The sequence below is a fragment of the Echiichthys vipera genome, assembly GCF_963691815.1.
Source record: "Echiichthys vipera genome assembly, chromosome: 2".
NCBI classification, from domain to species: Eukaryota; Metazoa; Chordata; class Actinopteri; order Perciformes; family Trachinidae; genus Echiichthys; species Echiichthys vipera.
The window spans coordinates 38,072,233-38,096,181 of NC_139827.1; the positions used below are offsets into that span (position 1 = coordinate 38,072,233).

The following is a 23,949-nucleotide window of genomic DNA, read 5'->3' on the forward strand; positions in this document are numbered from 1 at the left end:
GAAGCAGCAACAATGTAGTTAGCTAGCCCAGAGTTTATCAAAAGAGTGTTTTGAAAGACTTACCTACTGGCCCCGGGTAGCTCCTCTCATGGTAAACGGACACGGTAATCCCTCTGCGTAAGCGTCTCGATCATTAGTAAAAGCCGCTGTTACCGGGACCAACAGGTAAGTCTTTAAAACACTCTTTTAATAAACTATGTTGATGGTGCTCCGGTTAATGTGTAAGTACTCTTATCATGCTACTGCAGAGGTTTGGTGTTATCATTAAAAGTATTAGTGGTTAAAAAAAAATCTGTTTTGAGTGTGTGCAACTCGCCGCCCTGAGCTTATCCTTGTTAGCCGCAGCAGGCTGTTAGCGTCCGTCCGGAAAATCTGCGTCAATAGTTGTTAATGAAAAAAATTCTCTCAATGGCTGGACGCTGGAATTTCACTTTAAGCCTGAGATGAGGGGAAACTCTGGATTTTCGGTTCCAGAAAGAAAAATAACCAACCAACTAATAACCTGCACCACGGGTCAGTCATTGTGGTGCAGACTACGTGCACCTCATTCACTCCTGTCTGGATTAAAGCGCATATTGAAGCACTTAAATAGCAGAGATTAATGAATGTCTGCAGGGCTTTATGTTAACCTTTTCAGCACATAGCACTAGTGTTACAGAGACAGTTTTTTAGCTCAGGACCAGAGAGTTGTAGCACACCTTAAAAAAACCTCTACAGAGGACAATAAACACACACACAGACAGACAAGTCACTTTTTTCAAGTCCAAGTCAAGTCTCAAATCTCTGAGGGCAGCAGCAAGTCCTAATCAAGTCTCTCATGGTTTTAAAGAATAATGATATAGAGCTGAAGTGCAACCGTATTGTATAATGTCACAAAGGCCCAGCTAAAGACATTTTATAATCTAGGGTAAATAAACAGTCTGCTTTACCTGAACTAATTACAGACACACCTGAAACTCCAGGTCCTGCTTTCATTGGATTATTTAAAATAAGTTTGAAATAACTTGGAGGCAGACATCTGACTGTAGATATTCTGCATGAAACAGTATATTTATAATTATGCTTAATTTTCATATATATTTGCTGTTTTAATTTGTTATTTGATATAATTTTATTGTATTCTAGTCATGTATTTTGTATTGGCTGCTCATTATGTTTGTCAGAAATGCTGTCAGTCGTGCTGCTGTCTGTCTCAGGACACTCTGAAAAAGGAAATTTTTAATGTCAGTGAGCTCTTCCTGTTAAATAAATATTTAAAAAATCTTCTGGTCTCTCAAACGCAGTGTAATGGTTAAAGCTAATAACGCAGAAATATTAACGTTACATAGTAAAAAACATAAACCTGTAACATAAACTTGCCTTTAGCTGACATTAATACTTAACATGTATTTCTCCCAGTTTAACAGCGTTAGCCAGCAGATGGAGGCAACACCGGCAAGCAAACACTATTCAAAAATATGCAATTTAACTCGAGTCCCCATCTCTGACAGACACTACAAACCTCTGACAGATACTCATAAACCCCCGGCTGAGCGCCGCAGTGTTGGAGTTTACCCCGGAGGAGGAGAGGGTCGCGTCCTTACGCCTGTGGGTGGTAGGGGGGAAAACTCTGACTGTTGTTTGTGCATATGCACCAAACAGCAGTTCAGAGTAATTGACCTTCTTGGAGACCCTGAATGGAGTCCTGCATGGGGCTCCAGTAGGGGACTCCATAGTTCTGCTGGGAGACTTCAATGGGCAATGATGGATGAACGGCCTCCCTGATCTTAATCCGAGCGGTCGTCTGTTATTAGACTTCTGTGCTAGTCACGGATTATCTGTAACTAACACCATGTTCGAACAAAAGGATGCTCATAAGTGTATGTGGTACCAGAGCACCGTAGACCAAAGGTCGATGAACGATTTAGTGATCGTATCATCTGATCTGAGGCCGTATGTTTTGGATACTCGAGTGAAAAGAGGGGCAGAGCTGTCATGTGATCAACATCTGGTGATAAGTTGGGTCAGAGAATGGGGGAACATTAATCCATGACCACAGTTGACTACAACTACCTAGTTAGTAGTCTTATTCCAAACAAGATTTTTTTTGTTTTGTGGCTAAATCTGCCCATAGCACCCAATAAAGGGCAGATTCATTTTTAGCACAGGCATGTTTTGATGTAGCACATGCGACATATATGTCTGATTTAAAATCCTGATTGGATAGGACACAAGTCTGTTTCTCAGGACTATCTAATGTTATCGGTTTTATGCGCTCTTGGTCATTTCTATGAACAGCGTTTTTTGCCCTCACATGTGACTTCTGAGAGGCGGGAAAGACACACAAAAGATACAAATTAAAGACGTACTGACACTTCTGGTGCAAACTTAACACATTACGTGGGATGTGCACATTGACCCAACCCAAAGTTAAATAGGCATAAACTTAGACGATTCGCCTGTTGTCAGAAGACTGAATAAGCGTTATCAGTTGTTGTCACTACTATAGATGGTAAACGTCTTAACCACAACACTGTGTGATGAGGTATAATGACAGGAAATAATAATGAAACAGCAGGCTGATATGGTGGTTTAGTCGAAACACACAGGACACATCCAGTTGAAAGATGACAGCTTTTTAAACAGAATAGAATATAAATACTTTATTGATCACAAGTTGGGAAGTTGTAGGTAGATTTCTTCCTATGCTTCTTTAGTATTTTAATCCAAACCACCTAATTATTGCTTAATCCTTACCAAGTAACATCTGTTTTGTTGGAATTTACAATGTGACCCGGACTATTAAAAAGTGGTGCCAAGGGGAGATAGCGGCTGCCATTATCAAATCAAAATCAACCTATTTTTTAACTTTCATTATTTTCTGAATTTTTATTTCAGCTGAGAGCTGTGGTGGTGCTGCAAATGTCTTTGCACACTGCTTGTTTTAGCCGTGGTGTAGCCTACGGTACTCACGCTGGTAAAGTATACCTACCTCTCCCCCGGGCCACTGAGAGGCGGGGCTTGCCATCCAACAGGGCCCCTCCCCCGCTGTTGATTTCTTTCCATGGAGCCGGCATGAAACTTATTTTGGTTCAGTAAATTTCTTTCAGCTAGTGAAGGCAGGTTATCCAGCAGCTGTCACTCAGGAGCTGCTGAAAGACAGCAGAGACCCAACCGTTCTCTCTACTCATCACATCATTGGTTCCGTCAGGGGCCGACACTGTGATTATAACTTGTAGCCTGGTCTTAAAGAAGCTGCAAGGGCCTATGTGTTAAGTGTTTGCAGGGCTCCAGACTAACTTTTTAAAATAAGTGAGGAAACACTATCCCAGACACTCAGGGCAGTTGTATTAAAGGAAATGTTAAAACATTGAAATAAATAAAACTATACTAAATTTCTATAACTAAAGATTTTATAATGATTGTGTATTTGGTTGAATGTTCAGACCTAAAGTGGGTGACATATCTAAGTGAGGAGGAGCTGCAAAATATTATAAAAAAAAAAAAAAAACTCCCACAATTTTCACTATTCATACATCATTTTGGGGCAAAATGTGTTAAAAAAAAAAAAACCCTGTGAGCCTGCAAGCGACAGGAGTGCCAAACGGCTGCCCATTGTACTGAAAACTGAGACAAGAAATTGTCCGGATTACAACAGACAGCCAGGTTTTTAACCTGCTTTGGTTTTACATATTTGAGCCCAAAAACATCAAAATGATATCAACACTTTCAACACAGATGACCGTCCTCCATATAGCCTCGTCTGTTTGACATTCCTGCCTGTTAAAGCGAAGGTTTTCTTCACCACTGTGTGCACAAGGTTGCTAGATAAATACTGTATATAATAACTATATTAATAACAATTATTAAAGATGTCGTGACTTGCAGCTGGTCATAGGGGAATTGTTGGGTCTCTGTAAATCATGAATGAGTCAGTGTCGTCTTGACCTACTCTATATGTAAAATGTCCTGAGATGAGTTTTGTTAGGATTGGCACTATAAATGAAATTGAATTCAATTCTGGCAATGATCATATTTTTGGCAATTTGCACTCGGTTTTTGAACTCAAAGACATTGCTTGAGAGGTGTTTTTGCCATTAAAGCTATTCTTACCTTTCTGGCATGTAGCACAGCAATTCACAAAACTCCACCTCCCTCCAAAGTCCCACCCTCTTCCCCCTGCTTGACCTCTGACGCTCCCTCCTCCCTTGACTCGTGCGGTAAGAAAGTGAGCAACACAAGTAAGATGGCTGGTTTGTTTACACTACCGCTGATGTTAGCGCTAATGCTAATCTGGTGAATTAGAGATTCATAATTCACAGATAATTCATCAGAGTTGTGTGTATATCTATGAGGTCTGTGTGAACTGTTTTGAGAAAGGGTTTAAAAATGTGAGACGAATGAAAAAGTGTAAACATATTTCCAAGAGAAGACTTCTGCTGTGCTGAGAAGGGGATGATGAAGATCAAGTTGATCCCAGTTTCAGTCAGTGTGTTTAAATGTAGTTTAAAAACCTTATTATAATCGGATTAATGGCATACCCCGGTTTCTTAAACACCATATAAACACCATCCCCTGGGTAAAATCAGAGTTTTCATACCCGGGTTAACAGACCTAGAGACCTCCTTCAGTTCCCGATTATTCCTGCATGTAAACACCATTCTCGGGTTATTATTGTGGCATTCCTCGTCTGTGCATGCTCCCCACTCCGCGGCAGTGGCTTTTGACCCGGAAATAGAATAAACCAGGAAGCAACCGCGGCGAAAACTTGAAAAAACAACAATACCTTTAAACCAAAGTGAGGACTTTGCAACGACAAGTAACATTTTACCAAGAAGACCCGATTCAAAAGTTGGCCGTTTGTGATTTTGACAAAGGTGAACTGGAAAATAAAGCCTATTCAGACCAGCTGTATGTTGGCGTAGCGCCACCTACTGAACCAGAGGAAGTTACTCTGTCTTTTTCCCATTCAACCCCTGCTCACACGAGGGGAACTTCAATAATCTGATCATTCCCTTAACTGGGGTAAGGCCATTTTTGGGTTACTGGTGTGCATGGAAACTTACTGATTAGGAGAATGCAATCAGTGCACCCTGAAAAGCCTCTCTGGTGTGCTGTACATGTCTACACTTCTGAGTTCACAACAGACTTCTCTCATTCCCAGTCAAAAAGAAAAGCAATTTACATCATCTTGATCACACTAGCAACTAATTTGGTGCAACACATGATGCAATTCATACAAAGAAAAAGATGTGTTAATGTGAATGGAGATTCATCATATAATGCTATGCCGTGTTTTCCCCCCACAGCAAGCCATGTGTGCAGTTCTCTCAGATCTGTATCTTTTTTTTGTTGACCTGAATATTTACAATTTCTTCTTGGGGTGAATTAGTGTGGAGCCTACATTACTGGTTTAGAATTGGCTAAATGGCGATACACTATGATATATTTCTACTAAGTCAAAGCCTTGTGAGATATTAAACACTTTTATTAAAGCATAGCATGATCACAGTGAAATGCAATGAGAAGATTTATATTAAAATGTCCCACAATATTTGCTGCAGTACTATAACTGCTTGCAGGGGAACATGTACGCTACAATAACAAGGGCCTCTCTAATAATTAAAGTAAATGCCAGTGCAGGAGAGAATAATGAATTAAGAGGGGGTTGGTGGATGATTAGGGCTGCAGCTAATAAATCTTTTTGTAATCGTGTATTCTACCGATTATTCCATTGAGTTAAGAGATTTAGAAAATCCCATTATTTAATATGTCCTTTATTTTATTTTGCATTATTACTAACCATTACTAACAAATAATATATTATGTCTGGAGTGCGTGCATGCATGCATGCGTGCGTGCGTGTGTGTGTGTGTGGGAGAGGGAGAGAGAGAGAGATGAGATGAGCATGTGTGTTGAAGGCAATACTCTCGCAATTACTATTTGTTTACTATTATTTGTTTACTTCTTAAACAATTCAGAGCTGAACGTCATATCTAGTCAAATCACATCACGACATCTCTACAAATAGTGTAGCAGCTTTGTGCTTACTTTCATCAGAATCTTTCAGTTGATGATACAAGCATGAAAATTGGCATGAACAGTCTCCATGGGTCACGAAAATTGTTTGTAATTTCAAGATGGTGGCCATTTTTCAAGATGGGCGACACCTTAGTGGAGTGATATAATGGTTTATTTGGTGATACAAACTTGCACTTGACAATAAGCCACCCACAGCTACATGAAATTTCAAGAGGCCGACTATTTTTCGAGATGTCCACCACCTAAATGGAGCAGTTAACCGCTATAATTGTTTAGTTAGTGTTACAAGCATGCAAATTGGTATGAGCAGTCTCTTAGGGTTGCTTAATAAGAAAACACTTTCAGCCAATTGAAATTTCTATTTTCAATCCTGGACCCTCAAAAGATAAATGTTCTCATAAAAATGTATGGGTTTTTTCATTAAGGACGATTTGGTGTCATTTCATTTGATAGGTTTTAGATTATTTCTAAAGAACAGAAAGAAAGATATTTTCAGTTTTTACTTTGTAACATTGCTTCCACTGCCTTTATCTAACAGTGAAGAACATTTTCAGTTCCTTAGTATTGTTTGATACTTTTGTCATGGTTCGGTGGCTGTATCGGTAAGCACTGGGTCTGTCCTTGTTGTCATTCAGTATTAGTTAGTTAGTTAGTTAGTTTATTATTTGTCCCCTTAGGAAAATTCTTTTTCGCAGACAGGCATTTATGGCACATGAAAAACACAACACATATTTCAGAAAAACACATAGACATACAGTTATAAAGTTTGGGAGACATACATTGTTGCATACATTTATCTGTGAAGTTCTGTTTTGTTGATTGTTTTGATGGCTGAGGGGATTAGGCTTCTACTAAAACAGGCTTTGTTGCACCTCGTGGTGCTATACCTTCTGCCAGAGGGTAGGAGTGAGAAATAGCGGTTGAGTGGTTAAGTAGGGTCCAGGGTTATTGCACAAGCGATGCGTGTAATGGCCCTTTTTGTTTAGTTCCTGTAGAATTGGGGTGGGCAGTCCGATCGTTTGGTGGCAATATTAGTTATCTGAGTAAGTCTATTGCGATTTCTTTTGTGGAACAGTACAGTAGAATGGGCTGAACAATGCTGATGTACAGTAGTAGTAGGTGGGGGCCAACAAGAAGTCCTTTTAGTTTGTGTGCTGCTGGCAGTCTCTGATTTCCTTTTTTGTGGATGTCTGTTGTGCTGTGTTCAAAGGTGAGGTTGTCAATTGTCAAAGATATTTAAAATGGTTTACTGTTTAGTTGTTTGTGATGATTGATTGATGGGGTTGTGGGGAACTAACGTTGGCTTTGAGATAGTTTTTTCAGCACCACTGGTTGAAGTGTGAGACTCATTTGAGGTATTCCTTGGTTGAGTGAGTGTCTGTGAGGAGGCCAAGAATAGCTGTATCATCTGCGTATTTGAGGGATATGGTGTTTGGTGAGGGGCTGGTACAGTCATTTGTGTAAAGGGTGTAAACGAAGGGGCTTAGGACACAACCCTGTGGGGCTCCTGTGTTGGAGGTAAGTGCAGGTGTGGTTGTTGTGCTTGTTGTTGTGTTTACCCGGACGGTCTGTTGTCTGTTGGTGAGGAAGTTGTGGAGGGGATGGATCAGGCAGGAGGGGACGTTGAGGTGGAGCTGGATTAGCAGGTGTTTCTGGATAGTATTGAATTCAGAGCGGAAATAGGCAAGTAAGATCCTGGCAGTCGTACTTGGGGAATCCAGGTGTTGTAGGAGGAGGTGCAGCAGGCAGGCCACAGTATCCTCAGTACCTCTTCTGACCTTGTAGGCAAACTGGAGGGGATCCAGGTGTTAATGGATGTGTGGCAGGATGGTGTGAAGCAGCAGATACTCCAGGCACTACATTAGGATGGATGTGAGGGCGATGGGATGGTAGTCATTTGTTTATTTTTTTTTTTTGGTTCAGCAGTTTTCCAGGCGGTGGGGATTTTACATTGATGGTAGACCTCACAGAAGAGTTAAAGGATTATTGCAAAAAATTGTGAAGAAGAAGAAGAAGAAGAAGAAGAAGAAGAAGAAGAAGAAGAAGAAGAAGAAGAAGAAGAAGAAGAAGAAGAAGAAGAAGAAGAAGAAGAAGAAGAAGAAGAAGAAGAAGAAGAAGAAGAAGAAGAAGAAGAAGAAGAAGAAGAAGAAGAAGAAGAAGAAGAAGAAGAATTCCTTTATTAGTCCTGCGAATGGGGAAATTCAATTTTCACTAATTTTTTTCATTTTACACACACAGGCCCGAAATACACACACCTGCTCAGACAGGACCTATATACATGCAACCAATGGAGAGATGTCAGAGCGAGGGGGCTGCCAGTGACTGGCGCCCCGAGCAGTTGGTGGTTCTGTGCCTTGCTCGATGGCACTTCGGCAGTGCCCAGGAGATGAACTGGCACCTCTCCAGCCACCAGTCCACACTCTATTCATGGTCCACACAGGGACTCGAACCAGCAACCCTCCGGTTCCCTATGTACTGAGCTACTACCGCCCCAAGGACCCTTGCTGAGATCCCGTCAGGCCCTGGAGCCTTGTCTGGCTTGCATGTCCTCGGTTGCCGCCTGACATCCTCCTCTGAGAAGGGTACTGGGTCATTTTGGTCAAGTAGGGGGAGTGCATCCAGCTGTCTGCAACACTGTTTTCTGAACCGGTTGAAGAAGATGTTCAGCTGATGTCCTGTCATCTAATTTCCCATCAGAATGCCATTGCTCAATTATTATTTTGGGGCACTGTTCGTTCAGCACCACAACTATGCTAGTTTCCCTATCCCTTAGTATTTATTTGACAAACTTAATGGCTGTTGGTTTAAAAAAAAAAAAAGAAAACCTACCTTGTAACTGTTACCTTGTCGTGGCAAGGGAGCTTGTGTACCTTAGTGAACCCTCAAAGAGCTATGCCGGTTGGAGGCAACTCCTGACTAGGGTTGTCAAAAATATCGAAATATTATATATCGATATTATAAAAATTTGTAATCAGATGCTAAGTTGCAAAAGTATCGATACCAACAGTGACGTCATCGCCTCGTCCAGTTTACAAGCAACTTGACCTAGCAGCGCTGTAAGCACACAGACACACGCAGCTTATCTCTTTCTAGAAGATGAGCAGATGACAGCGATCGCAAATCCACCCTAACAACACTGAGCTGGATAAAAATGGCAAGTTCTGCTGCTGAAGGGCCTTGAAGGCCGGTTTTAGAAGAAAAGGAAAATAAGTACCATTTGGAAATATTTTGCATACGAGGGTAACGACCAGGGGAAGGCTAAGGACACCGACAAGCCGATATGTAAACGATGCTACAAAGGGGTGACGACGAAGCCGAGTATCACATCAAACTTACCGAAACACCTTAAAGCCCGACTGCCCGGTATTTACAGAGAATTTTGAGAGGTGAGTAAAGCTCCCATTGCAACAACATTGAAGCATTTAACAGTTAACGTTATGTCTGTTAAGTTATCAATAACGTTAGGGGCTAGCAGCTATTGCTAGTAACAACGTGACTGTTGACATCAAAGCAAATTCAGGGCACTGTGGCCACCTAAATGGTCATACACCTGTGTGAAGATTGTGGAAGGGAGCACACTACGATCTGATACCTTCTGTGTTTTAATATTCTGTACACTTTTTTTAATCTGACATGTCTAAATATTTAGTAGTCTTACACTACCTCAGATAATTTAATAATATTGTTTCATTGTTGCTGGTTTGTATTTATATTTCTTTTTTTTTGTACTACCTCAGACAACTTAATATTGTTGTAAGTGTTGCTAATTTGTTTGTATAGTTCTTTTTTGGCACTACCTCAGGCAACTTAATATTGATGTCATTGTTGCTAGTTGGTCTTGTTTTTTATGTTTGTTTTGTTCTTATTTTAATAAAAAAAAGTTCTGCAACTTAATCTTGGGTCATTTTCTCTATCGAAAATGGTATTAAGTATTTTCCTGGTTATCGGTATCAAGTTTGAAATTTTACTATTGTGACAACTACTACAACAACTACTCCTGACAGCTTTTACCAAACTGGACAAGTCGTGGGCGAGGAGTCGGACAAAACACAGTCAAACAACCACTCTTAATAGAGCCTTTTGAGGAACCCAATACATTTCTATGAGAAAATATATGATTTAAAGAACCACACGGCATGGTAGTCATCCTGAAAAAAGGCCACCATGTGGGTGGTTTCTTGTCAAAGGACCCTTTTGAGACAGCTCACGGCAATTTTCATGTTTGTAACACCAAGCCAAATCACTCCCCCGAGGTGGCGGCCATCTTGAAAAATGGCTGCCATCTTGAATTTTCAAGTAGCTGTGGGTGGCTTATTGTCAATTGACCTACAGAGACTGCACATGCCATTTTCATGCTTGTATCACCAAATAAACTATTACATCACTTACCTGCCTTACCAAGGTGTCGGCTATCTTGAAAAATAGCAGCCATTTTGAAATTTCAAATGTCTCAAACAATTTTCTTTTCAAGTCATTAATGGAGACTGCTCATGCCAATTTCACGCTTCTATCACAAATTGAAAGATTGTAGCACTTATCTGCTCCACTAAAATACCGTACCCTCTGGTAGGCTACATTAAATCAGCAGCGACAATGTTTACGTTACCTTGTGCTGGCGGTGTTTTGGTTTAACAAGTTCAAAAACAAATAGATCAATTTAGATTTAAATTAATTAGAAGTAGATAATATCAGAAATAGCAACTCCTGAGCACCAGCGGACACCTAATGTGTTTAACAAAGAGTGAGTGCTGTCACTTCAAAGAGGCCAAAATGTAAATTGCTGGGAGCTTGTTCCTTAACCCCCGTGAAGATCCAGTGGTGTGCATACCATCTAGCTTCTTCATTGGGGAGAATGGGATCCCTTTGGAGGTCATCGCTGGCAGTGTGTCTGCTGAAGAACTGATTAAAAGAATCAACAGAGCTAAGCAGGTATGGCCACAAAGCTCACACAATTTTTCAATCCTTTCAAGTTTTATCTTTTTTTTAATTCCTGATGGGGTACTAGGGTCAGCTGACCCATCAGGAAGAATTACATATGTATAATATAATATTTTTAGACATGCAGCTCTGGCTATGTCTGGTAGTTGGTTGGTTGGTCCACCAATCTGGTCCTGCTTGAAGTGTTTCATTTTATTTTTAGTTAGTTGGATTGGGATTGCTTTGAAAGTGTATTTACCACCCTAGCTATGATGACAACACCACTGGAGCTACGGAATCTACATTTTGGTCTTTCTAGTAATGATTTTTTCTCCATTTTCTAACAGATGCATGCTCAACAGATTGGTGGTGGGGTAGTGTTTCCAGAGGTAAGTGGTCATGTGGAGACCAGCCCGCATGATGGTACAGCTCCAGCACCAGTATCAGCTCCAGCAGTGCCTGTTAGGTCACCAGCAACTACAGAACTTGCAGCAGTACCAGGAACTGCAAAAGGTGAGTTATTCTGAATCACCTTCAGGCTAGGTAACTTTAAAAAAAAAAAAAAGCTAGCTTGATCCATCTCAGATATTTCTTCAATATACTAATGGTTAATGTTGCATGTACAGCAGTTCAGAAAGTAATAAACTATTTTCACAGCTGATTGTTTCTAAAGAAATTGTTAGGGCCTAAGCAAAAAAGTGCCAGGGGTTAAAACAGTTCCCAGCATTGCAAGTTAGATCATTTCTCTTATCTTGCTCTCATCTTAAAGAACATTGTACATTTTTTTTTCGCCAGACATGAAGTTGGCCATCTTGGATTATGTGCCTTAATTTTCATTTTACGAAGACGTTGGAGGTTTTAAGGATGCACAAAAACTCACCAAATGTTCTACACGTTCAAACTAGTAATTATTTTAAATTTGTCACAATTGGGCTTAGGCGAGGCACACGGACTCTAGTTCTCACAGCATATGGTCCTTTTCCTTGAGTGTTGATCACCTCCCATGGTTCCATTAACCTTAAAGCATTTGTGCCAATCAATTCATAAAATACGTCCACTTGGCCAGTACTTATACAGGGATAATATTATTTATTGTTACTGGCATCTCTTTCTTCGTAAACATACCAGGAAGTTCGTAAAACCTGTTGTCAGTAAATTCACACAGATTTCCAGTCCTTTGATAATGTAGCTTGGAACAGTGGTGTTATGGCTTATTGTACGTAGATTTATCTTGGTTCTTGTCCCATTGATGTTTAACTTTGTCATTAAGCTTTTCATAACAAAAAGTATCTGTACTTCTTGGATCCAGAAATGCGTATGTTTGTATAACTTTGTTTACCTTGTCACACATGTACAGGAAGAATTGAAAGCACGCCGTTGCTGCCCTTGGCCCCTGTATGCCCAAAAGTGGAGACAGCTGTGCCACTCACTGACATGTTTATTGATTCCTTGTCCTTTCTCTCAATGTGAAGACTGTTGGGGTGACTCTGTTTACAAACTCTGCAAGATATGCGTTTATTACAGTTTTTGCGCTAGTCCTATGTGCAGACACCCAAAGCAAACCCCTTGCTCTCCTGCATTGGGAGAAAAAAGCACATTTTCTCCCAATGCATCTTTCCTTTCAGTTGTGAGCTTTCATCTAATGCATGTTCTTGTGCACAATACAAACAGGAAACACAGTTTGCATTTATAGATGACCTATCTTGTGTCTGGGTGAGTATCCTTTTCCTGGATGCATTTACACTTGAGTCCTTAGTTACAAAGACTGTGGTTGCAAAACTATTTCCTTGATATCGAGATTTTTGCTGCAACTTTGCCCTGTTACCAACCTTAGACACGCCAACTTGATCATCTTGGATATCACCAAATAATGGGTCAGAAATGATCCTGACCTGATGCTTAATGAAACTAACAATGTCTTTAAACCCAGCTCTTTGTTATACATTTCAGTTATTTCACATGCAAGGACTCTCCATTTCTCTCTAAACGCTTGTATGGAAGTCTCAGGATTATTGATTTCATGTTTCAAGTTCATCCAAGTATTGCAGCGCCTCCATGGCGTTACAACACTCACGTAAATATAATGCATAAGCCTGCAGCCCTTTAACGTCCTCTGCCTTAACTAAAGGCCATCCAGGGATTTTTGTCCACAACTGGGATCTTTGACTCATGGCCAAAATGGGTTTGAAGAAGGTCTTTTGTCACCGTGCGCCCTCTGTCTGGTGGCATGTGCCGACAGCTGCGCTCTAGGTCCTTAGGCTGCCCCCCGGGTGAACTGCTCGATGTAGTAGAAGTGATCTCTGCTACGGAGTGTTAAATCCTCAATGCACTGCTCCAAGGCTATTATAAATGATCTATATTGCAGTGTGTTTCCACCAAAAACAGGAAATTCTCTGCGTGGTAGGGATTGGGAACATTGTATTTGTGTAAGGAGTGCTGTGGTGTTGGTTTGGCTTTGATTGATTGTAGAGTTCACCAGTTACCTGTGGGTAACCCTGTGTCTGTTGGGCACCAGGTTGTGTGTCTGCCTTGTTAGTCCATTTTGCAAAAATCCTCCATCCATAGTACCCGGTACACAGTCTGCATTTTTGGATATTTTTGTAGCCGTACTTACAGAGCTTGATATATTTCATTTCTTTTGTATTGTCAACCATATTTTCATTGTTTCTATAATCAAGTCATTTTTAATTTTAAGCTTCTTTTCACTGACCTGGTTACAAATGGTATGACTCCAAAGACACAGTATGGCAGGCCCTTTGCTCCATCTCCATCCATGTTGCATCTCTTTCTTTAGATATCCATAATATAAGAGCTCAAAGTTGAGTCGCCCTGTACTTGCTTTTTTGTTTTGCCATAAAAATCTTGACATACCTTTTTCCAGCATTTTAAAGGTGGAGCCAGAAATAATTTGTGACTGAAACGGGAACAAAAGTCTTGGCAAGATATTCATTCTAATTGTTTCTACTCTATCATTGCCAGGGGTAAAATCTCCCATCTAGCTATGTTTTTTTTTTATTTCCTTTATCAGTATTCCATTTGCATCATATAACAGTGAGACATTAGGAGTAATAATAACACCTAGATATCTAAACCCCTTTGTCTGTCTATTTAAACCCAACCGCCTTAACTCTGCTGGACAATTACCTGAGATCACCATAGCAATTGATTTGTTTTAATTAGTCAAATATCCTGATTTTTTCCCCCATATTTTCTTTAAGTTTACTTTTAAATATTGGGACAGTGTCTGCAAATACAGGAGAATATGTTCTCTTTGATTGGTTTCAGTCAATACACGAGCTGCAGCATTTTGGATCAATTAGAGACTCTTAACAGACTTATTGGAGCAGCCTGATAGTAAGGAGTTGCAATAGTCCAGCCTAGAAGTAACAAATGCATGGACTCTGTGACAAACTTTAGTGTACATGGAGGATTTGTCATTAACATGTACAAAGTGAGATCTATCTGATAAATATGACTCAAACCAACTTAATGCGGTTCCTTTTATGCCAATTAGATGCTCCAGTCTCTAACAGGATGCCATGGTCAATAGTGTTGAATGCTGCACTAAGATCTAAGGTTAGGAAGGTTAGATATAGGTCTATAGTTGACTAGAACCTCTGGATCAAGACTGGGCTTTAAAAGAAGAGTTTTAATTACAGCTTCTGTGGTACATAACCTGCTGATAAAGACATATTAATCATATCTAATACAGGAGTGCTAAGTAAAGGTAACACTTCTTTAAGTAGCCTAGGGTGTAGGAGACAAGTAGAGGGCTTTGATGATGAAATAGTAGAGGTTAATTTTTTAAGGTCAACAAAGCAGTGGAAGAATATATCAGTTTGTACGTAGGTTCCTGGGTTTGAAGAAAAAATGGTACCAAGCGAGTTGATTTTGTCTAATAGTTATAATTTTATCATTGAAGAAGGTCATGAAGTCGTTACTACTGAGGGTTATAAGAATACATGGCTCAATAGAGCTGTGGCTCTCTGTCAGCCTGGCTACAGTGCTGAAAATAAATCTAGGATTGTTCTTATTCTCCTCTATTAAAGATGAGTAATGGGCTGCTCTGGCATTACAGAGGGCCTTCCTATATATTTTTAGCCTTTCTTGCCAAACTAAGCGAGATTTCTCCAATTAAGTGGAACGCCACTTACTTTCCAATATGTGTGATACTTGTTTTAATTCACGCGTTTGTGAGTTATACCACAGAGCTAACTTCCTGTGTTTCATTATCTTCTTTTTTTAACGGACCAACAGAGTCGAGTGTTGTTCATAGTGAGCCTGCAACACTGTCAACCAGGTGATCAATTTCAGAGAAACTATCATTAGTACAGGAATCTGGTATATTAGGATATGGCATTAAATTAAATGCCGATGGAATCACTTCATTAATTGTAGTTACAGCACTATCAGATAAATATCTAGAGTTGAAACTTTTGCCCAGAGGTGAGTAGTGCTGTAATATGAATTCAAAAGTTGTTAAATAATGGTCTGATAAAATAGTATTCTGTGGAAAGACTATTAAGTCTTTAATTTCCACACCATAAGCCAAAACAAGGTTGAGGGTGTGATTAAAACAGTGAGTAGGTTTATTTACACTCTGACTAAAACCAATCGACTCTAAAAGAGGGATAAAGGCAGTACTAAGGCTATTGTTATCAACGTCGACGTGAATATTAAAATCTCCTACAATGATAAAATTGACAGTAACTGAGAATTCAGATAGAAATTCAGAGTACGGACCAGGAGCAGGGTACACTATAACAAGTATAATTGGCTGCATGGTTTTCCAGGTTGAATGTGAAAGACTAAGAACAAGACTTTCAAATGAATCGTAATTAAGTCTAGGTTTAGGGTTGATTAATAGGCCTGAGTCATAGATGCAAATGCCCTCCTCGGCCACTGCCTCAAGGAATATGAGTATTAGTATGAATCGGAGGAGTGGATTCATTTTGGCTAACATTCTTCATGACACAGCCAGGTTTCAGTCATAATATCAGTTCAGAGAATCTGGAGAAATCTCTGCATATAAGCAGCAAGGCTGAAAACCAACATTGAATACCTGTGACTGGCAACACTGCATTAAAAACCAACATCATTCTGAAAAGGATATTACCACGTGGACTCAGGAACACTTCAGAAAACCATTGTCAGTTAACAGATTGTCACTACAAGTTAAACTCAACGATGCAAAGTGAAAGCCATCAACAACAAACACCGATCTCTCTGGGCCCGAGCTCATCTGAGAGTAAACCATTCCATGGTCACGAACACACCCTCATAACTCTTCAACTTCAGTGTAGAAGTGAACAAGGTGTATGTCCATCAGCTGGGCTGAGACAAATACAAAGTCTACTGGAGGACAAGGTTCCAACGTCAGGGGGAAAAACATGGAAAAAGAGAGCTTTACTGTCTTGATCTTACTGGTGTTGGGCAGGTTCTTCTGTTTCAGCTCATATGAGACCGTATGTCTGGATTTTTGACCACGATGATGACAAAGAGGTGCCGATAACAGCTCTTTTAAATAATAGTGGAGAGCCTCTACTATAAGTGCAGCAGTGTGTGTATCATCTTTGGGGAAAGTTATTCTTATGACTTCCATCTGGCTTTCTGGCTTTTCTAATTATATAATTCCAAATTTAGGTACTTTGGGTTTAATTGGATCAATAGTGTGACTATCAAATGAAATATTTGATAAGGAAAATTAATAAAGAAAAATTACTAAAAATGAATAACTTCAATTTATTAAAAGCGTCACACGGAAACCAATCAAATATAGGGCCTTGACTCACGTTCAGATTATGAGATTGAGTATTCTCAATAAACTTATCGTTAATCAAGGAAATATTAGTTATCACCAATAATTATCAAAGATAATAAAAATGACTCTAGTTAAACCAGAGTTCCTCGGGGCACCGCCGTCATAGACGGAGTGATAATTAATATTAAAGTCTCATAAAATATATTAAACTACTAATTAAGGGTTAAACACTGATAAATGTAATAGTTTAATTAGTTGAAGGATTTAAGAGTTCTTTTCTTAGTAGAAGCTGGCTCATTCATCTTTGTGTAACATTAAATAATCAGACATATGGTAAACACAAACATTTATTAACAGATAATAAATGCAACAAACAAGACACAATAAACTAACTAAAGCTAACAGCAAACGTATGTTTGTGTGTATGTGTGTGTGTGTGCGTGTGTGTGTGTGTGTGTGTGTGAGAGAGAGAGACAAAGAGAAGAGGTGGGGGCTCGGACCCCTGCAGAGAAGGTGTGAACCTTTAAGTTACACAAAGCACCAGCAGCCTGATCTCTCGGTTCTTATGACAAAGTTACAATTGTTTCTAGCCGTTCATAAAGTCCTATGATATGTAGTAATGCCCAGTTGGTGATTAGTTACCAGTCCATGAGATGGGAGATGTTTTGCGTTGCTTGATGCCAGTAGCTGGGGGAAGAAAGGAAGCTCCGTGGTAGTCTGATTGTGGCTCTTAGGCAAAAGAGGAAACAGATCGCTCTGTGCTGTGCTCAGTTGAGAATAACCGATGGTTAACCTTCGTGGTGATCCCACTCCATAGGCCAGGTCCAGGGCCGAGGGGACAGCGGGCAGCTGGTCTCCTGGATCAGAATCGCGTAGAGTTGGAGAAGAGCAGGAGGAAGATCCGGTAGAAAGAGAGCGAGAGATTGTGTGCTTCACTTTATATAGGCCCGGATGATGTCATTGCCCGGGGGTCAATTCAGCCAATGAACAGTTTGGGTGCCTTGGAGAATTCACACCTGGGTGTGACCTGTTGTGGGGGAGAAGGCATGGCAGCAAGGCTCTTCGGCCTAGTATTTGAGGTCTTTGTTTCAGCAGGCTGTGGGCCTACTTTTAATCAAACTGACAGTTCGAGTTAATCCAGAAAATGAACAATCATCTTTGGATGCCGGTTGCACCTACACAAACATATTTGAATGGAAACATGATGTTACAAAATTAGTGTAAATCCTTTTTAGTAATTATTCCCAACCGGGGGGTAAAGAGAAGGTGGTTAGAAGCCAGAACAGTATTGATTCGTTTGTGCTCACAAGGTGTCAATAAGTGAGTTACCCAGTGCTTTTTGTTTGTGTTTCTATTCTACGTAGCACCCCTCTCAAGCACAGTAAGTGATAGCAGCCTTTCAGCCACAGTAGCACTTGCAGGGAATGCACCTTCAGACCATGCTGCTCAGAGTGAAGAAAACCTGGATGCGAAGATGGAAAGGTAGGAGCCTACATGCATGTTAAGCTCTATACACTGTCTTAAAATGTGCTATCTGTTGAGGATTAAATCTGTGTGCAAGTCAAATGGCAGTCAAAGGGAAAAGAACAGTTAATACATTGTAGGCTACCAAACACACTCCAAATTTAAAGATGTTTCTGATATAAAGTCCTAAACATTAGAAAGGCTTTAGAGTCTTATATAAATCTACCTCTATTTACAGATAAAGTCCATAGTTTGGTCACCTTCAATTTTACAGTGTCAGCAATCTGTTTTAACAAAGGTAAGGTGATATTTGCCTGATGCTGGATTTCATTAGAGCTTCTAGGCTTGGGCAGAATCTTAGTTTTTATGCCTTCATACCTTCAGGACATTTCATATTATATGATACTATGTAATATTTCCTGACAATGACGGATACATTTGAGCTGAGGACTTGACTGTAGATGACTGACTAAGCTGTTTCTTTCCAGTGCGATGCAAAAATGTGAAAAATTTGGAGATTTTCCTCATGTCAATTATGCATACCGGGTCCAGTGTGAATTATCAACATAGGCATGTTCCATTTTCACAAAGAAAGCAGTCTATCTACATAAGCCATGTGTGTCCAAGACACCCTCACTTGCAGGTATAACTAAACGAAAATAATCCCAAACAGGGGCAGAGGCATTTTTCTAATTTACTTGTCCTGTATAGTTAAACCACTGGCTGTCAGCATCTTTCTCAGCTCTGCTGCCTGTTCCACGCAGCACCTCTGCTTGCGTGTTCTGTGCACTACACTACGTCACCTCAATACATCTCCATATCAGTGAAATGGAAAGACGAGTATTTGTATTTTTGTCTGTGTTGAAAATCCTACCTGCAGGATTTTTAACTACCTTTGATACTGCCTAAACCTAACAGCTGCTAAGACTGGACAATGAATCACATTTTCAGATTAAAGATTAATCAGATTTTTTTTTTTTTAGGTATTTATTGAATTGCAGACTTAACTCTCATACTTACCTGACCAATGAAACCAATAACCAGCCATTGACCTGAAGTTCAATCAGCCGTTTGGCTCCCATAACCAGCGGTGCTGGGAACCATATTGCTTTAACAAGGATCCTTATTATTTTTTTTGTTTTTCCATCGTTAAAACTCATACTGCAGCCTACATAGTATAAGTTATGGAGGTGAAACTTTGAACTTTGGTATAGACCCCTGCATGTATGGCAGACACCAAAAATGACACTTTCACCAGCAGGTGGCGCTATACTCAAGTTGACAGTGTTTTTGCCTGTAACTCCTACATTGAACCTCACACATTCAACATTTTTACATTCAGGCGTTCCCTGAACATACGTGAATCTTTGGATATAGGCCATGCCCATTTCCGTCTAGACTTTTTTTCCCACATGATCGCGATATATGCAAAAGCTACTTTTTTGAACTCCTCCTAGGCTGCGTGTGAGATAAAGATGAAACTTGGTACAGGTAACATTAAACATTAAACTCAGACTGATAGTTCTCCATGGAAACTTCAGGCTCTGTTCAAAATTTGAGGTCAATCGGACATTAGTTGGCACTGTTACGCTAAATTGAAAAATACACAAACATGCAAAAAATATTCAAAACCTACTTCAGGAACTCGTCCTGAGTCCCATCAGCTCAAAATTTTGCACACATAATCGTTCTAACCCTACGATCAAAACTTATCAAAATAATTTTCATTACAGAAATGACTCAACATGAGGAAGGAATTGTAAATACCATGCACTGGTGTAATGAAAAGACTGTAATTGTTGCATGTATCATTCTGAAGGTAAATGTGATAAATTATCATTATATTGTCTTGTGTGTACTGTAAGGTTAACCAAGAAACTGGAGGAGAGACGAGAGCAAAAGCAGAGGGGAGAAGAAGAGGTAAGGAGACTAGCCTGTTTTGGGCACTAATTAGTTTGACATATTTTTGTGTCCATATTTCCATACTCATGGGTTGCGTCCCCCCAATAAATGAAATATGGAAATAATATATTAATAATAATTATAATAATAATAATAATTATTATAATATCTGTTATTGATCAGGAACATGATCCCCTTTCTCCAAAACTTGAAAGAAAACTAATTTGTTACCCTCAATATTCAGTGTTAAGTTGACATCAACATGTACCAGATACCTGAAGTCCATGTTTGTGTCAGCTATGAGCGCAGCTCAGGAGCTCTATTCTGTGCCCTCTTCACTCCATGCACAGATATCTGATCTACACAACTAATCACCTGCATATCAAGATTTAATTTTTTCATAAAGAAATAGAGAACAGTCAGTTCAAAAAGTACAACATAAACAGCATTAACCATGACCCTGCCACTTGAGCCCGTCAAGTCAATTGGCAAAACTAAGCCGTCCCCCATCAGTCTCGGGTTGGATGGGATCTCCATCCCCACTACTTTTGTAATGATGTCCAGAACAGATATCATCCAGGCACTTACATGTCCAAAAAATAATATATATATATATAATATATATAAGAGATCCTGTTTCAAATTTACACTGTGTTCTGGGTAGCTACTACTTATCTTCTGGAGAAGTTTAGGTGTATAATAAACTGTGAATAAGGTTCAACTGTAATGGTTTATGTCAACTGTTAAGAGAATGATTGAGGGTTACCACAAATCAAGGTTCAATCCGCATCATCGAAAGCATCACCAATGTTCATTTCCAATTTAACCCTTACACAGAGCTTTATTTCCTATAAAGGACATGAGTCTCTTTTAGGCAAAGAACAGAAAACCTTTAGGATGATGTTTTTCTTGTACCATGATGTCTATTTGAGAATCTTCCAGAGGACCACGTTTCCCTCCCTGCTGCACTCTGATATAGCCCCTGAAAAGGAAGCATGTAGGACAATTTCAATTGTTTGAAGGACTTCAGATGATCAAGCTCATATACGTAGGTGTCCAAACGTACATATACTCTGTTATACCAGTCCTTTTGTGATTACACCTCTCAATGACCCAAGTGAAGCAGAATATATTTTTTCCGGACACTGTGAAACTTTGTTCTAGTATGTCATATTTTGTCATATGTTTAGTTATTGGATTTGTTAAAGTTTTCAGACTATGGTAAGGGGGAATAAATAGAAGACTTCATCGAAATAGGATGTAATTCTTGGTAGTTGTTGGGCAGCACTATTGAGAGTAATATCATACCTTAATTTAAGTTTATTTTGTAGCCAGAGACACAGCCATATTCTTCTAATAAATTACTGAGTGCATGAAGTGATGCCTCTGCGTATAAAGAGATGACATGCTTTTCCTGCTCAACCACGATAGTGTGTTCTAGCAATTGCAAGGGTCTTAATAACCAGAGAGAAAAGCAGAGGGGACAAGGGACAGCTCTAATGTGTACCTCGTGACAAGAGGAAAAGAGATGATACATAAGCATTTGTCTAAATTATTGCTGACAGATTGAGTAGCTGAATCATTTCTATTCAATTTTCGTCCAAAGTCAGTCCAGGTGATCAAATACCTTTTCAGCGTCTGATGAAAGGGCCACTACAGGGGTGTTGATGTCTTTAGTACATTTCTAAATATAATTCACTCCGCTAATGTTGTCAGAAGAAAAGCAATTTTTAATGAAACCGGTCTCAGTGTTTCCCCCAGGTTTACAGCGTTGGGGGGGATTAAAGGAATCATGGTTTTCATATGTTTCCAACACACTGTAGCAGATTGCCTGAATGTAGCGTGCCAGTGGGTGTTTAATCAGACAATTTAATATAGGTTTGTATTAAAGGTCAATCCCCACATGGATAAATGAATTGGTGTTAAAAGGTGTTACAAATCACCAGACAGAAGGATCACAATTATACAGCAATAATTAGAGCCACAATACAAACTCACTTTAAATCAGTGTCTCACACAATGAGCTACACTCAACATCAGAAAATGTCTTTTAAATAATAGACAGAAACAGTCCAAAGTTAAATCAAAAATCACATATTGGCTTCCCCCACAACAAAATAAAGAAATAATTTCAATTTGTTTAATTCCGTTTTAGTTGTTTTTTGTGGGAGTGGATCATCTTCTCAAACAAAATAATAAACGATCTTTGAACAAGTGAATCTCAACGCTGTCTGTGTTTTCTGAGAATTGTAAACATGCAACCATGTAGAGACAGAATTTACATGCTGTCGTGAGAATAAGATAAATAGCATAAGGCTGTTTAGTTTGTTTATTAAAAGGACAAAATATAGAGCTGTTCTATAGGAAAGGGATCCTTAAATGACTCCTGTTGGGATCTGACGCTATTCAGAAAACAGAATTACATAGGATTTACTTGACGTTAAAGGGGGGTGCCGTTGAGGGTGCGCAGCACCCCCCTAATATAATGAAATTATATCCTTATTGCATTCTGAACTTTCTGATTAGTGAGCTCTCCCTCCAGATAGTCCCATATCCCCTCAGCCAACCCCGGCACTGCAATTCCCTCTATCTACACCCTGAGAGGAGTACAAATCAGTGACTAGTTTAGATTCATTCATAGCGTAGCACTTGCCTTGTGTGAAACACAGGAAACACACAGGCAGATCAGGGGGTGTACCACACCAATTATGTATTCCAGTCAACAATCACAAGGTTTTTCCTTGTATTTTCAGTATAAAAGTTGAATCTGGTAAGTTTTGCCGAAAAATGTGTTTTCTGAAACTGTCACTATAGCCTTAAAGCACAATGAGACAGACAATCTGTGAAAAAGTCATACATCTCTACCTTCTGTTCCAAGTTCCTAATGGCATCTGTAAGTTTCCACCACATTCGAAGAAAAACAACAACTCACATTCTTATCTTTAGCTAGAATAAAATGAATGTGGTACCCAGATTTTTGTAATTATTTCAGAGTCTCCCCGTTTTTCTACCCAAGTCCTTTTTTCACTCAACAGATGAGCAACTTTTGAAATCTTTTATGGGCTGTTAGCTGTTTAAATGTTGTAAACAAGCATCGCTTGCTGCACTGACAAAGTCAAAGCCATCAAAGTTTTCCCCCAGTCCAGTTGTAAGTTGAGGATATGGATACAGTTTAGGCAAACATTCAACTTGTCTGATCTTTACATACTTGGTAATAATCATAATTTCCCAGCTGCTAAGCTAGATAACACTTTCAGACAGTGGAACCATAAGGGCCTCACTACCTTTGAACATTTTTTCATGGTCAAGGTCTTTCCCAACTTTACTGACTTTTCCAACACGTTTAATATTTCCAAATTCAGTTTCTTCAGATTCACTGCAGATTCGCCATTTTATTCAAACATGCATTACATCCTTTCCTCAGTTACCTGAACAGTCAGTTATGCTAACTTAATCATGTCAACCAAAAGAACATCCACGGATAGTATCAAGGCTAAGTGGGAAGCAGAAATAGTGACTAACATCTGAGGCAGTGTGGGATAGAACTCTAAGCTGGGTGAATGGATCCTACTCTTGTCCACGTTTACACTTAATAAATTGAAAATTCTCTACATTACGCATTACAGTAAGTCAAAATTGGCTAAGCTATACGCTAATAGTGACAACTTGTGTGACTGCTGGAGATTGGCCAGAGGAGATTTAGACTGTTATTACTTTTGCAACCCTCATAGCATGTTGAAGACTCCTCATAGAATGGAAATCAGTAACCCAAACTAAAGCATCTGTAATATTTTCTCAAAGGAGCCACCAAAAAACGCTTCCAGTAAAGCAATGCTGTAAAACTAGTCATTCACCATGAGCATTTTTATACATTTATTTATTTT

The 23,949-nt window shown here is 39.5% G+C and overlaps 1 protein-coding gene across 2 annotated transcripts in view; it reads left to right on the top strand.

Moving 5' to 3' along the window:
- The window catches only part of ubxn4 (UBX domain protein 4), a 63,588-nt gene that overhangs the window by 1,672 nt on the left and 37,967 nt on the right, over positions 1–23,949 (top strand). For both annotated transcript variants that reach the window (XM_083928728.1, XM_083928729.1), the window contains exons 3-7: positions 5,289–5,317; positions 10,832–10,950; positions 11,286–11,451; positions 18,064–18,181; positions 20,029–20,083. In XM_083928728.1, the coding sequence (XP_083784854.1) occupies positions 5,289–5,317; positions 10,832–10,950; positions 11,286–11,451; positions 18,064–18,181; positions 20,029–20,083 (487 nt within the window). The remainder of the gene's footprint in view (positions 1–5,288; positions 5,318–10,831; positions 10,951–11,285; positions 11,452–18,063; positions 18,182–20,028; positions 20,084–23,949) is intronic.